The sequence below is a fragment of the Diabrotica virgifera genome, chromosome 6 (genome assembly GCF_917563875.1).
Source record: "Diabrotica virgifera virgifera chromosome 6, PGI_DIABVI_V3a".
In the NCBI taxonomy this organism is placed as follows: Eukaryota; Metazoa; Arthropoda; class Insecta; order Coleoptera; family Chrysomelidae; genus Diabrotica; species Diabrotica virgifera.
In genome coordinates, this window is record NC_065448.1 from 134,222,141 (window position 1) to 134,238,112 (window position 15,972).

At 32.3% G+C, this 15,972-nt stretch overlaps 2 protein-coding genes across 4 annotated transcripts in view; one reads left to right on the plus strand and one right to left on the minus strand.

The window, feature by feature from the left end:
- The window catches only part of LOC114334656 (dual oxidase maturation factor 1), a 436,984-nt gene that overhangs the window by 160,275 nt on the left and 260,737 nt on the right, over window positions 1-15,972 (minus strand). The gene's annotated exons all lie outside the window — the stretch shown is intronic.
- Window positions 10,439-11,024, plus strand: LOC126886033 (uncharacterized). The gene is made up of 2 exons (XM_050652870.1): window positions 10,439-10,718; window positions 10,818-11,024. The coding sequence occupies exons 1-2, from the start codon at window positions 10,450-10,452 to the stop codon at window positions 10,993-10,995; spliced, it is 447 nt and encodes a 148-aa protein (XP_050508827.1). The 5' UTR covers window positions 10,439-10,449; the 3' UTR covers window positions 10,996-11,024.

Sequence of the window (15,972 nt, forward strand, 5' to 3'; positions counted from 1 at the left end):
AATAGCAATTCCGCCAATGGCGTAGACTGTGGGAAGGGTCAACTATTCACTAATGTCGTACGCCTCTGGTAGTAGCCAGAAACGTTTATTTAACATCATTTAGTAGGGTGTATATTACCTATACTTTCTGCCAAGTATGATAGGGATATGTCAAATAGTTAATGTACCTACTGGTTACACATACTTATTAAATTTTTAAGTAAAACACCCTGTTACTCAGTAAGGAGATTTAAGTAAAATCTAAATATTTGATAATTTGGGTTTAATTCTTAATATTTTGAGAACAAGAATCTCAAAACTCAGAGATTGGACATTCTTAATGAATCGCCCTGTATATTTGGAAAAGTTAAAAATCTTTTCTAACTTCTCTACAAGGTTGCCCTGACTACCACTATATTAACTCGTTTAAAAATATCTACGAAGCAGGCACTGTCATTCACTGTTTCCGTGTAATTTTCCTTAGGGGTTCACCGAATCTAACACAGTGAAAATCCATTGTTTCGTGTTGGTCCAAATTTCTGTTCTGGATCTCCTGTAGCTTCTAGGCTCCTGCAATTTTTTAAAGCCAATTGAAATTTGCTTAGGTGTTTCAGTACTTTTCTGGTTGTGCTTGTTATTTTTGTCGTTCTGTGTAACTTTATTTTAAATTCTGCTCTTAGCAATCCGACCCACATTCAGCACTAGGCTTAGTTTTTACATCTTTGACTAATTGTTTTCCATTCTTGTTTACCAGAATGTAATCAATTTTATTTTTGTACCTTCTATCGGAAAACGTCCTTGTAGAAAATCTAGTGTTTTTTAAAATTGGTGTTGATGATTGTAAATTCATGATCCAATTGTTGATCCGAAAATTTTGAAAAATTGAATGGAGTGACTGTATGGGGCAATTGATTGGATTAATTATTTTATTAAATTTAAATTGGATTATTTTTTTAAATTTTATTAAATTTTCAAACTTTTTTTTAAACTTAATTTAACACATAACCGGTATATTGAATGTTATCTTGTGTTCTGACGAATAAATCTATAAATAATATTAAATCAAGCACAATTATTGTCTAGATTGAACTGCTTAGATGTTTAACGATACAGAAAAGACGAAATCAGAGGCTTGATTCCAATTTAACTAACGTATTGTCCGAAATAAAAAAATAATTGCCTACTTTAACAATCAAAATGACCTTACAATGGGTACTGTTGGTTTATTAAAAGCTTTCTAGCTACATCTCAATTTCACACCAAAAATATGAGTAATTAATTAAAATGTCACCTTTCTCGATTGCCATATGGCGCCATTCAAAAAGATTTCCCACACCAAGGTGTCAGGTGATCAGACGGATCCCTCGATATTATTAGTATTTGTTAAACCACAATATGTATTAAAGATTAACTCTAGAATTCTAGGGTAACTTAAACAATTTACTAAATAAGCACTACATTTGTTATCATTTTAAATTAGTTAGAAATATTAATTATTATACATTTTCAAGAGCCTCAAGTGACATTAACTTTCTATCTAGAAAGGCAATATCCAACTAATTATAGGAACGGATGATAGAAGTACCTAATCTAAGTAGTTAAGATTTATTTTCGATCCGAGTTGTCAAAAAATTGTTATAAACAATTTAATTGTTTTTAAGGCTCTGGCTCATAAACTAAAAGAGATACAAACAAATGTTTCAAATAAAATTTGTCCCTTAAAAAAAAACGAAGAAAAAAACGTTTACTAAGCTCAAATCCAATATTTAGGACTCAAGATATTGTAAAATTAGTGCACAATGCAAATTTCAAATTGCAAAATAAGTATTTTTCGAAGCTTTATCGATCGTAACTCGACTTCTACTTATGCAAAGAAGCACTAGAAGGTTTCATTTTAAAGCTTATTTTATAGGTTTCCAAACATAGTTTGCTAAATTATTTTGTCTTCATTTGTTTTACAGTTATACCCGTTTGAAGCTAGAGGTGCAAGATCGGCTCACAGTCAAGTAATATCGCGGTAAAGACGCCTATCGGCTGCTCTCATGTTACATTATTTTACTTAGGAGGCCTTGCCTATTCTTAATAAATATTGTCAGCTGACTTTTTAGTTATATTTCTGAAATATTAGTTTTTAATGTTTTTTTTTCTCATTTAGTACACAAAATAGAAGACAAAGTAAATAAAATGAAAGGTTATACGAGGTACAGATGATTTAATATAAGAATTATATAAATTTTATTAGGATCTTCAAAAATGAAAAATGAAGATAACGTATATATACATGAAAATTTTAATTTGCATGGAGAAGTTAGCACGTGAACCTTTACACTGTGAGCATGAACCGATCTTGCTTCTCATAGCGCGCTATTAAAATATCGATATCTTTGCCAAAAGTAAACTTACGAACATTTTCATAAGCTCAAATTGTTCCTTTTGAGTTCTTCTAACATTATTGTTAATTAAAGTGTAAATGTTTATGGCTCAAATTTGCTTGAAACCCTTATAAACAAATTAATATCCAATTTTTTTAAGAAAATTATAACTTCAAACGAGTATAACTTTTAAAAAAATGAAGACAAAGTAATTTAGCACAACTTTGTTTGGAAGCCTATTAATTAAGCTTTAAAATGAGACCTTCTAAGGCTAATTTGCATGCGTACAAACCGAGTTACAATCGATAAAGCTTCGAAAAATACTTATTTTGCAATTTCCAATATGCATTGTGCACTAATATTCCAATATCTTCTTCTTCAAGTGCCATCTCCGCGACGGAGGTCGGCAATCATCATAGCTATTCGGACCTTAGAGACGGCTGCTCTGAAAAGTTCGTCTGATGTACATCCTTACCATTCTCTCAGGTTGCGCAGCCACGATATTCTGCGTCTCCCTATGCTTCTTTTTCCTTGAATCTTTCCCTGCATAATGAGTTGGAGCAAGTTGTATTTCTCTCTACGTGTAATATATCCGAGATATTCAAATTTTCTGGTTTTAATTGTATTTAAGACTTCCATTTCTTTATTCATCTTTCTCAGAACCTCTTTGGTTATGACGTGTTCTGTCCATGATATTTTTAGAATTCTTCTATATACCCACATCTCGAATGATTCCATATAGTTAAACCCGCTTATTGGAATAGCCTTCGTGCCAATCAAAATTATTCTTATAACAGGGATATTCTAATAACCGATCATTGGTGGCTAGTAGAAACGTTCCGGGACCCCAAATTTCTATTACTTAAAGCGGGATATTCCTTTAACAGGTATTCTAATAAGCGGGTTCGACTGTATTCCAATATTCCAATATTCCAATATTCCAATATATTGAGTTCTAATTATTGAAATTGAGTTTAGCAAACGATTTTTTCTTCGTTTTTTATTAAGGAACAAATTTTATTTGCAACATTTTTTTTGTATGTCTTTTAGTTTATGAGCCAGAGCCTTATAAAAAATTAAATTTGACCACTCCGATCGAAATCCATTGCAACAGGACTCTCTCTCTCTCTCTGTCTCTGTCTCTCTCTCTCTCTCTCTCTCTGGATTGTCACTTGCCGCTGGAGACAGTGCTCATTACTGCTTTCTCAGAAGCAGTAAAGTTTACTGCTTTTGTTTCAACTATTAACGCGAACCTTTCTCTGGGTTCCATTTTTGCTAAATAAACGCTTTTCTTCTCTCTGTAATAGTGTAAGATACTAATCCGATATAAACAAACCGTTACGCTCAAAACAATTAAAACTCGGTACAATAAGCAACCGAGTGTGAAACCGGTATATGTGATATGGTATAATCGCGAATGGTGAAACAGTGACTTGGTAAGATTTTTTATAAACTGATAATATTTCTGTTAATCATAATCCCTCTCTAAATGCCACTTGAACCAACAACCTAAAAACATACAGTCCACACAACTGAAATGATATTAATAATTTCATATATGTAGATACAACTTTCATATACTAATCAGAGTCAATATCAAAAGCCCAAAACGTAGGCACAGAAAATTGCACAGATGTCACAATGAAAAACAGAACTCTTTCAAAGATGAGAAATAATAAATCACCTGGAGAAGATGAGATGGCATTCAACAAATTAAAGGAGGCGAAACATTGATACATATATTGAAAATAATGTGCAATACTTGTTTGTCAGTAGGTTCAAATTAGAAAAACGATACATTTTTAAATCTATTTTTCTAGAAAACGGTATATCCTACCAACTTAAAGCAAGATTACATCTTAGTACTAAAATATACTTTACAATTTAATAATCTAGTGTCAAAAATGCTTAAACGCTAAAGGAAAAAAAGTTATGCGATAAAATAATAACCGTTGCCCTACCCAAAACGGACCTATGTTTGCCTACGTTGCCTATGACTGGTACTAGAAATTCGCAATTGATGGAAGGTTTATCTCTGGAAGATAAATAGGCGCACCAGTTTTGTTGCTCTAAATAGAAGTTTTCGTTTTTCTACATAAAAAGCGTTCTGGAGGTATTTTAAAAAAATAATTACAAGACGCCATCTTCAAAGAGCTCTAGCTCACTTAAGAAACATATTCGGACTAGGTAAATTGAGTTAAATTGTCTTAAAATTATCTGAGGAATCTCTGGTCTTCGGTTGTCAGGACAGTTTCTGGACACCCTGTATTTTGGACAGATGTCAATAAGAAACAACACAAGAAATTTTAAAAAGTGGTAACAGGGAAAGATAGATTGATCTGCTTAGGCAATTTTAATAAAAGTTGAACACTATCAAATTATTAGGGTCTATACTTTTTTAAAATAGTCTATACTTTTTTCTACATTATCCCCATTGAACAATGACCGGTCGCTATTTTAAAACAGCACGACTGAATGGCACAAAAATCTAGAAACCTACTTAATGACATAAGAGCTTCCAAATTATGTATTACTTACCTACCGTATAATTACATTAATGTAAGTTTACAAAATAACTCCCGTCCGTTATTTTACGCACCAAAACATCGTCAAAACGATGTACCTGTACCTTAATTAATTTACCCAAACATTTCTTAATTTAGTTTGATAATTCACAAAATAGTTGCGGTTCGGTGACTGTATAGGCGAACTTTATTAACAATTGTTTAAAACACGCCAAAAATGTCAATTATTTAAATGTTTACATAAAAATTTTCAGTAGTTATTACATGAGAGCTCTAAAATTATCGATTTGTATTCCGAGTGACACTTTGACAGTTTTAATTTCACGACTCAAAGGGGAGTGACTAGACTATTGCCGATTGGTAACAAGTTTAAGAAATAAAATTGGAGCATTATTTTCTTATTTATTCTTACAATCGTGTGATATTCGGGAAATTATTTTTTAATACTTACATACATACATATTATATAAAATTCAAATCTTTGTATAAAAGCATTCAGTGAGATTGATCCCAATTAATGTGACAAACATTTTTCAACTTGTCAAACTAGACAGTACAGAACTTGTGTTCTCCTCGTGAAAATTTGGCATTAGATGCAGAACTAAAAGTTTATTATGGATATTTTCTTAAATGTGACAGTTGTAATACTAGGAAACTGGTTGCCATTATGCCATTAAACAGAAACATTCAACATACCTAAAAATTATTCCCACTGTATTAGTGTATAATGTATAGTGTATAGTATACAGTAGAGTATTTTCGCTGTAATAATAAAATCTGATTGAACAGAATTAAACATGTGATGATAAATCTTACTACATGGTTTGAAGGTACAATAATTAAAAAGTAATCGCCGTCATGTTAATTCTTGTAGGTTTCTACTGGTCAGAATCTCTATAAATGAAATCATCAAATAGGTATAATTTTATTCACAAGTTATAATTGAAAATCCAGTATAGACGTTTATTCTACAATAATTAAAATTAAGTCGTTTATTGAAATATGTATTTTATGCAAAAAAAAATTGTAACATATTAATCTAAATAATTGACATAAACAAGAACTGTGAAAAAAAAACATAAAATGCATAAAAACTCATTTGTCTGGCATATTCTGCATATTCAATATATATATATATATATATATATATATATATATATATATATATATATATATATATATATATATATAAGAAATACTGGATATTAGTGACTGTCAATATCAACAAACAAGTGGTTTATTAGGGTTGCAGTCAGAAGTTTGGCCAGGATATCAAAGAAACACTCTTTTGACTTTTTGTCTAGCTTTCGGGGTTGTTTGACCCCTTTATCAAGACTCTGTAATATAAAACCAAAATGTAAGTATTTTAAAATATTACATTGTTTTAGTAAACCTACTAGTCGTTGAGCTTCTCTTTAATAATCTCAACGACTAGTAGGTTTACTAAAACAATGTAATATTTTAAAATACTTACATTTTTGTTTTATATTACAGAGTCTTGATAAAGGGGTCAAACAACCCCGAAAGCTAGACAAAAAGTCAAAAGAGTGTTTCTTTGATATCCTGGCCAAACTTCTGACTGCAACCCTAATAAACCACTTGTTTGTTTATATATATATATATATATATATATATATATATATATATATATATATATATATATATATATATATATATATACATATATATATATCGAATGATTTGTAATCTTTTTTTGGTATTTTACGTAATATGCAGTAGTGCAGTATAAACTTATCGTTCATGCATTTTTATTATTTCAAAAGGTTGGTCCTCCTCCTTCATTTCTCTTATCATACTCTCAGCAGAGGATACGTGTACCTTCGATGATTTCTTTGCATTCTTAGGTTACTTTCTTACTTAGTCCTAAGCCTTTCTACCTTTAGGTGTAAGACTGGTGGAGTTGACTTTGGCATTGTAGTCTCCATGCTTTCCGATCTTGTGTTAGATTTTTTTGCCATTTCCAATGTCAAGCCTTTCTTCTCGACTTCTTTCCTGATTTCATCTACCTACATAACTCTTGGTCTTCCTCTTCTGGTTTTCCCCGGCACTCTCGTTTCGAACACTGGTTCTTTTAGTCTCTCGTTCTACATTCTACAAACGTGCCCGAACCGTCTAAGTTGACGCTCTACTATTTTTTCATTGATTGGTTCTCGTTTTAGATTTTGTCTTATTGTTTCGTTTCGTATTTTGTCTCGATGACAGGGCAAAACCTATGACCTGATGAGGGAAATTTTTGATTAATCTCAGTAAAATAACCACATTTTACAAGTTAGTCATGTGTATTCAATACTCCAGTAATTATTTTGTCCTGTACATCGACCAAACGATTAGTGTCCACTCTTTCCATTTATTAATTTATTATAATTCATTGTTACAAATTTAACCAAGCAGGACGCTTTTTCTGTTGTGCCTCTCCCTGCAATGTCCTCGTAAAATCAATTCGTTGTGCCTCTGTTAGTTACCATATACATACAAATAGCAAAGATATTACGACAGGCAACAACCATGGTGCCGATTGTAAAATAGATGTCAGCGGGACAATGTATCTACAAAAGAGAACTTACTACATATCTACACACAGAACTACAGTAAATGAGTTATTTGCTTTAGATTTAATTACGTCGGCTTTAAGTTCTCTGTAGCCTAATGTTACTTTACTTTTACGTAAATCACTTTCTGCCTGCTTTCTTCTTAGAGTCGTCTGAATGAGCAGCACATAAAGTTCATACCAAGCCAAGGGCGCCCCCAGGGAGGGGCCAGGTGGGGCCATCGCCCCCCCTGAGAATTTGGCGAAAGCGTGTAAAAAATATTTAGCTCTCTCTTACTTTATATTATAAAATAAATTCCATATTAATCATAATCGCTCACGAGATATGCCAGTTTAAATGTATTTTTTCTCAATCCCTTATCCCTTCTGACTGAGACGCATATGTTTGGATGGAACCGCATCGTTTTCGGTGCGCATGCCGCATGCACTGATGATGTCCGGTCTAGGCTTATCCAGTTGAGAAATTAAATAGGTGGGCTGAACGGCCGATCTGATACGTCTAGTAGTACGGTAGTGCTCACAATTTATATACTGTTATTCATAGAACTTATATTAACGTGTTAAAAGTGTTTTTTGTGCAACGTGTAAGTATTATGTAATATACTTTATTTCTCACTTGACCTTAAATAAAATAGGCTTATTTTTACGAGGTAGTTATCTATTGTGTGTAAAGGTAAAAAATACTTTTTTATGAATTAAAATAACATCATTTGCGTCTATGAAGTACAATTACAATATTTATTTCAAAAATTGTGCTTGAAGTAATAACATTTTTTATAAGTACCCTTCCTACTTTAAGAAAATAAGTTATTCCTGTGTCGCAGTTGAGATATTCAACTGTGCAAGGTAGGTATTTTAATCTACAAATTTTAATTAACTTAGATGAATTTTTTACTTCTCTAAAAGGTTTTAAAAATATTTTTCAATGCAACTAAATTATCCATTTGGTCTTATTCTGTCCATTTATCGGCCTACTCCCCGGTTAAATGCGTTAATTTATTGACACCTAACACTTAGCTGATTGAATGCATCAATTTAATTAGCCTACTGTATTTGTAGAAAAATGGACATAAGGAAGTTCTTTAACAAGCCAAACAAGCGGCTGAAAATTGATGATGGATCTGACATACCGAACAGTACCGAAAACAGTAGTATAGTATGCAGTCAAAATGATTTAGCTGTAGCAGGGCCATCTAGCTTGGAGTCAGCTGTATCCGCCTCTCAAAGAGAAACTAACGTTGTAACGGCCACCGCATCGGATAATTTTGCGATTGTTGAAGACAGTTTAAATTTGGATGTTGGGAACTACCTTGATACTAATAAAATTTGTAGCTTGAACGATCGCTTGAAATTTACTTTGTTAACAAACCCATGGAAGCCAGATAAATGTTACAATTTCAAGTATGATATTGACGATGGCAAACGACTATTTATCCATGAATGGTTAAATACGTACCCCTGGTTAGCTTATTCAAAAGAAGTTAAAGGTGGGCTATGCAAGTTGTGTGTACTGTTTAGGCCCCGCGTAACCCATGGTAGTTATCAAAGCGGCTTTATAAATCGCCCATTCACCAATTTCAGAAAGTTTCATGAAAATGCGAAATCGCATATGAACTCTGAATGGCACAGACAAGCATCTGAAAACTCAAGTAACTTTATATCTGTCATGAAAAATGAAAAGAAAAATGTTGAATGTCTTGCAAATTATGGTTTGGCCAAGCAAATTGAATCGAACAGAGCGAAACTAAAATCCATTGTTTCTTCAATTTTGTTTAGTGCACTACATGACTTACCATTAAGAGGTCATACCAATGAGGATGCTGTGTTCAATAACCTTTTACATTTTAGGAAAGAAGCTGGTGATTCTGTTTTAGAAGACCATCTGAAAAATGCGCCGAAAAATGCAATGTACATTTCCCATAGGACGCAAAATGAGATCATTGATTTATGTGCAACGGTTTTAAGAGACGAGTTAGTTACAAAAATCAATGATAATGAAATATTTTCCATTTTAGCAGACGAAACAATGGACATTACTGGTACAGAGCAACTCTCTCTGGGCGTGAGATATTTTGATAAAAGTGAAAATTGCATCAGAGAAGACTTCCTTGGTTTCACCCCATTAAAAAGTTTAGATGCTGAACATATAGCAAATGCTATTACTTTAACATTAACAAATTGGGGCTTGAACTTGGAAAATGCAGTTGGCCAAGGATATGATGGTTGTAGTACAATGGCTGGGGAAATAACTGGAGTACATAAAAGAATAACTGAGAAATACCCAAAAGCTCTATATTTTCATTGCGCCAGTCATCGGCTAAATTTAGTAGTCAATGATTTAAATGACATACCACAAATCAGGAATACAACTGGCACAGTTAAAGAAGTTATAACATTTTTTCGGCAGAATGGCCAAAGAAGGGCAATAGTGGGAACTCTTCAAAAACTATGTGAAACCAGATGGACCGAAAAATATAAAGCAATTCGAAAGTTTAGTGAGCAGTTTGTTAGCATCGCTGAAGCACTTCAGACTCTATCGACTGAAGGTAACCGTGACACAAGGCAGAAAGCTTTCCAGCTTCATTGCGCAGTTACAAATACAGCATTTGTGATATGTCTACATGTGATTGCCAAATACTCTGCCAAGTTAGAAATCGTTACGCAAATGTTACAAGGTGTCAGTGTAGATATTTTGTAGATATCAAAACACATTCAGAAGGTTACTGAGCTATTCAGTTCAGACCGACAAAATGGAGAAAAAGAGTTTGATAACATTATGGCAAATGTTGAAACAACAGCAAACAAGCTTGGAATCGAGCTCACATGTCCTCGTGTTGCTGCGAGAGAGGTTCACAGACCAAATCACTCTACCCAGACTATCAACGAATACTATATAAAGTCCATTTTCTTGCCTTATTTGGATTCTTTGGTTCAATCGTTGAAAGATAGGTTTTCAGATAGAAACAAACCATCATTTGAAATTTTTAATCTGCACCCTAAAATCATGAAAGATCTTTCTAAGGAAGATTTTGAAAAGTCTATTAACAATATAAACAGCACGTATTGTGAATTGTTAGACAACTTTAAGGAGCAATCAATTCTGTGGTTCGACCTTTGGAAAAACACGGAGATAGATGCCAAAGCCTTGGAAAAACTGAACTTAATAGAGGTTCTTGAGCATGAGCATGCCTGCTTTTTGCCGTCAGTAGCAAAAGCCATCCAAATAGCTCTTTGTCTGCCACCAACAACTTGCACCATCGAGCGATCATTCAGGTAACTAACTATAATTTTATTACGTTATATTCTTATCCATGTGTTTCAGTTCTTCTAAAACTTACATTACAATATAACAACCTCGATACTTTTTTACAGCACTCTCAAACGTGTGAAGACCTGGATAAGGAATACGATGTCGAACAATCGTCTAAGTGGGCTATGCCTGTTATCTGTACACAGAAGAAAAATAAAAGGAAATAAAGAAAACTTCATGCAGAAAGTAATTGATTTATTTGCGATGGACACCAGAAGAATTCAATTATTATTTAAGTAACATTTTACTGACACTAACTGTGTTGCGTTTTAAACAGCAAAACAATTTTTCTTGTATTTTTTGTTTCAATACCCTTTGCCCCCCCTGAGGAAATATCCTGTGGGCGCCCTTGTACCAAGCCCTTCTTTCAGTGCGTCAACGATAAAATATCAAAATATAGTAACCTAGAATGACAATTGTTATTTTACCCCTTGACATTGAGAAAGTATGCAACTATCCCATAGAGGTATATATTAACATAGAGTGAGCCTACACTCCGCGCTTCCTGACGACAAGATCTCTTGGACTGGTTTGCGGTATATCTTTCTAGTACATTGTATCAAGAAACTAAGATGACATTAAGTGTGAATATACGCACGGAAGGGGAGGACTACTGTCGCAGCTTTACTATGCGAGTGAAACAACACTGAGCCAAATAAAAAAGATGGTGTCGTCACTTCGCTCTGAATGACACTCTGTCTATGATAATATATGAACTATCCTTCAACAAATACATAATCTTCTGAGTTCTATGTATAATATAATCACGATGGAGAGAATTCGAAAAACTATTATGCACTAAAAGAAGGGTTTGGGATGAACTTTATATATTTAGCTTTTTTACAGGCCTTTTAAGCCCAGAGCCTAAATGAACCATAAACTTTAGTTGCTCAAACAATTATTCATCGCTGGAATTGGAATTTTCAACTTAAAAACATTGCTACAATTTCAATAAATTAATATTAACACATACGTATTCTTTTGGTACTTTTTTTTTCGAAAATAATGTTACTCTTAATGTCGTTCTGAAACTATTTCTATGTGGCATCTTATGCAATTTATTATTTTACTTGAAAAATAAGCCACGAATTAAGTTACATTAAATTTTATTGACGTTTCGTTCCAGTTGGAAAATCGTTATCGAAATAGAAAATATTAATAAATTAAACAAATTTTGTATATGTTGCTTGGTAAAAACAATGTTCTAATAATTTAATTTAATCTGACTTATTCATATTGACAATTTAGACAAATTATTATATTATACATTTTAAAGTGGACGACTTTAAAATGATACTGCCAATATTTAAGTATGAGTAATGAGTACATTCCTGGGACGACTTTGTTGAAAGATATTTCATTCGATTACATGAAATCAACTTTAAGTTAAAAAGATCTGCCAGAAAGAACATAGCATTTGATTTGTCTTTAAACATACGACCCATGCAATGATGACAGTAAAATTTTCGTGTTATTGATTTCATAGTAAATAACGGGGAAGAACCTCATGATATTATCCCGACAGGCTAAGTATTTGGGCTTATATTCAATTAACTCTCAGAATTAATACCAAACGCTGATTTTATATGTATGTTATTTCAATAATATCAACAAACATAATGTAAAAATATTAATAATACATATAGTCGAGGAAATGAAACTGAAAAAAATGGCAAAACCTCGCAATTTTTTCGTCCAGCATAGATTTGTACCTTGATTGAAAAATTTGGGATTAGGGTCATTTCACCCTCTAGTTCATTTTCTATATCATCCGTTGTACATTTTTGATTTTTTAGGGGTGAAAACTACCCCTAATTGTAAAAAATTATGAAGTAAAATTTTAAACTTTAATGTTGTAAACAGTTGGTTCTTATTAGTTACATAATGATTGTTTGATGCCTAAAGATATACTATCATAATATTTCAACCCTGAAAACTAGCCTTGTTGGAGCTATATATAAAAAATTTACTTATCCTAAAAGAATAATTTCGGCTTGCATCGATTTACATAAAAATTTGTGATTGGGATCATCTCACCCTGTACTTCATCTTCTATATCATGCTCAAGGGAATTGCTTATTTTTAGAGGTGTAAATTACCCCTTATTGTCAAAAATGATATAAAAACATTGTAAAGTTTAATATGGGTAAAATTTGGTTTTGATTGGTTAAATAATGATTGTTTTTTGCTTTAGGATATAATATCATAATATTTCAACTCTTAAAAACCACCCTTAGTAACATTACAATTTTTATAAGTAAATAATCTAATAGATCTATACAGAAAAAAAGTAGAATTAAAGAATTACATAAACAGTTATTTACACAAAAATACTAATTTACAAAGGTACAAATACAAATACAAATATATAGTTTTTTAGTCATCTAGTATACGAACCGGTTCTGTGGACATACATTGAAAATGCTCCATAAGCGGACTATTCGAATTTTTCGAAAAAAAAATTGTTTTATAAACATATCTCCTTCATTTTTGGGCGATAAAAAGTTTTTTCAAAAATGATTTTGTAGGATTTTTGAAGAGCTATTCTCTCCTTTTAGTGCCTATTCGTTTCAAATATTGGCGATCATTCTGGCTACAATTATTTTATTAACTGATGCTTTAAATAGATTAGTTGTTGTTGTGGAGAACCATTTCCTCAGGTTCTTTAACCGTGATATTCTTCTTCTCCCAATTCCTCGCTTTCCGAATACTTTACTTTGAAGGATTACATTCAGTAATCTGTATTTAGTGCCGTTTCTCATTATGTGTCAGAGATATTTTAACTTTCTCCTTTTAATGGTAATGGTATACATCACCTCTCTTTCTTAGCCCAGTCTTCGTAATACGGCCACGTTGGTTATCTTGTCCGTCCATGATATCCTTAGGATTCGCCTGTATAGCCACATCTCGAAGGCTTCAAGTTTTTTCTCCATTGCTCCAGTGAGTGAAGAGTTATGTATAAGACTGTAAATTAAATTCCGTAAGATTCCTTAGTTTTTAATTGGGTGGGTTTAAAGGGCTGTTTGCTCGTAAATAGAGGTTTTAGAAAGCTATATCTTGCTAACTATTCACTGTAATGAAAATCTATTCACACGGGAATTTTAGTTGTTAAAAAAAGAATCTGTGTATACCTTGTAGGCACGTAAGAAGTTATACTTCTATTATATGATTTCAGCGAAATAAAATATTTTTATCAGTTTATTTTTATTTTATTAAATATTAAACTGAGCTTAATAGTTACTTACCACTTTCCAAAAATCCAAAAATTAAAAAAGAAAAGACAGCAATTGTCCGCATTTGAACCCGGGACCTCTCGATTCGTAGTACCAACGAGGCTACGAAGGCATTGTTTTGACGGTTTCTCGGACATTATGACAAATCACGGTAATAAATTGACGAAGTGAAGTATTAAAAAAAATGTTTTAATAATACGTATTACCTTTACTTCCGAGGAAGACAAATCCAAAGACACAAAAATTATAATAAATATATTTACTAAAACCACTAATATATTTTTCCACACATTTTTTGGACTGATACATATAACTTAAAAGATTTAGCAACGAACAACATAGGTACTGTATCTGTGCGCATGCGCGCAGAATAATAAAAATTCACTCTCTATCGCGCCTAAAGAAGTATAACTTCAAAAAGCTACAATTTAGTAGGCTATCATTTTTTCGATCTCCAGCATTTTCGGAGATAGAGTAAAACCACGATATAACGGACTAATTGGGGGGACGGGATGTCCGTTAAAGCCGAAAGACCTTTATATAAAAATAGACTTAAAATAAATCAAAAAACTTTTTTTGAAAATATGTGCACTGTACTTATATAAATAAAAAAGACAAAACACAAACAAGTTGTATTTCATTGTCTTACTCGTGAAGTGACGTTTGCTGTTTGATATCGACGCGCTTGCTTTCGGTAGTCCTGCTTTGAAAACGGAATAAAGTTTTGTTTGCCCTTTTGAAGTTTGCTGTTTTTTATAATCACTTCTCTAAAATTATGCTGCCCTCTTGTATCCTCTGCGTCATCTTTATCGTGTAATACAACCATTATTTCATCTTAAAACTGTCAGCATTATCTTCGTTTGGTTGCCAAAATTACTCCCTGATCCATGAGTTGAATAAGCGTTGTTGTATTATTTTTATTTTTTGAACAAAAAAGTATAGCAAAAACTATAGGTTAAAGTTGCCTTCTTCTGAACGTACAATATTTTCAGAGGGATGAGCAGTAACGTTGTCTAAAATCAATAAACCTTTCACCTATTCCGGCGGTATTCCCAGTTTCTTCTCTTAAAATGTTCTCACTGCAGATACAAATTCCTAAAAAGGAACCAATTTTTGATGTTGTCCTTGCTGATTTTTCTTGAAGAATTTGATTTTTCTTATTTTTTTACGTTCAAACTTTTTTACATTTGAAGAGATTTTTTTGTCCGTTATATCCGAAGTCCGTTAAATAGAGGTCCGTTTTATCGAGTTATTTTGAAGTAAAAGGTAAAAACTACGAAATTTCAAAAATCAATTTTTCTTAAAACTCCAATTTTTCTAAAATTAGGCCTTACAAATAGGTCAAACTTCTTGGGTGTATTGATAATACGAATATAAAAGGAATTGTGGAAAGCTAAAGACCAATTCTTAATTAGGAGGGTAGTTAGGGGGTTGCTTTCTCTTATTTTTTCGTAGAGAAAAGCAGGTACCCATATTTTTTTGATCATAAGTCACTCAATTTTCAAGCTAGAAACTTTTTATTATTATTTTTTAAAAGTTCTAATTGAATACTTGAAAAAATATTTTTTAAGTTTTTCCCGAAAAATGCAAAGTTTTCCCGTTATTTGGTTCCGAATATTTCAAATTGTGCATTTGACGAAAAAAGCTAATCTTTAACATGCCGTCGCTCGGTTTTTATTGGTCTTAAAGATATTATAAAAGAAAATTTGCTTTGTGTTACTAAAAAACATAATTTTGATATCTACAGTTTTTTTTAATGTTGTTCTGAAGCTAATTCCTTGCGGCATTTTTATAATGAACTATTTTAACCCTTAAGTACTAACACACCGTCTCTCAGACGGCATCGTTTGTTGAAAGTGGGATATTTCCCTTCCTAGAAAAATTTGAAGGTCATCCGTTTATGACTTTTCAAATTGGGTTGTTATTTACTAGTATTGAATTCGGCAATTTGCTGCAGGTTGTTATTCGAAAGATATTTAGACTC

Bases quoted from the DNA above. Each gene is read 5' to 3' on its own strand.
- LOC126886033 (XM_050652870.1), top strand. From the start codon at position 10,450: ATGAAAGATCTTTCTAAGGAAGATTTTGAAAAGTCTATTAACAATATA. The intron at 10,719-10,817 runs GTAACTAACTAT...ACTTTTTTACAG, and splicing joins ACCATCGAGCGATCATTCAG to CACTCTCAAACGTGTGAAGA.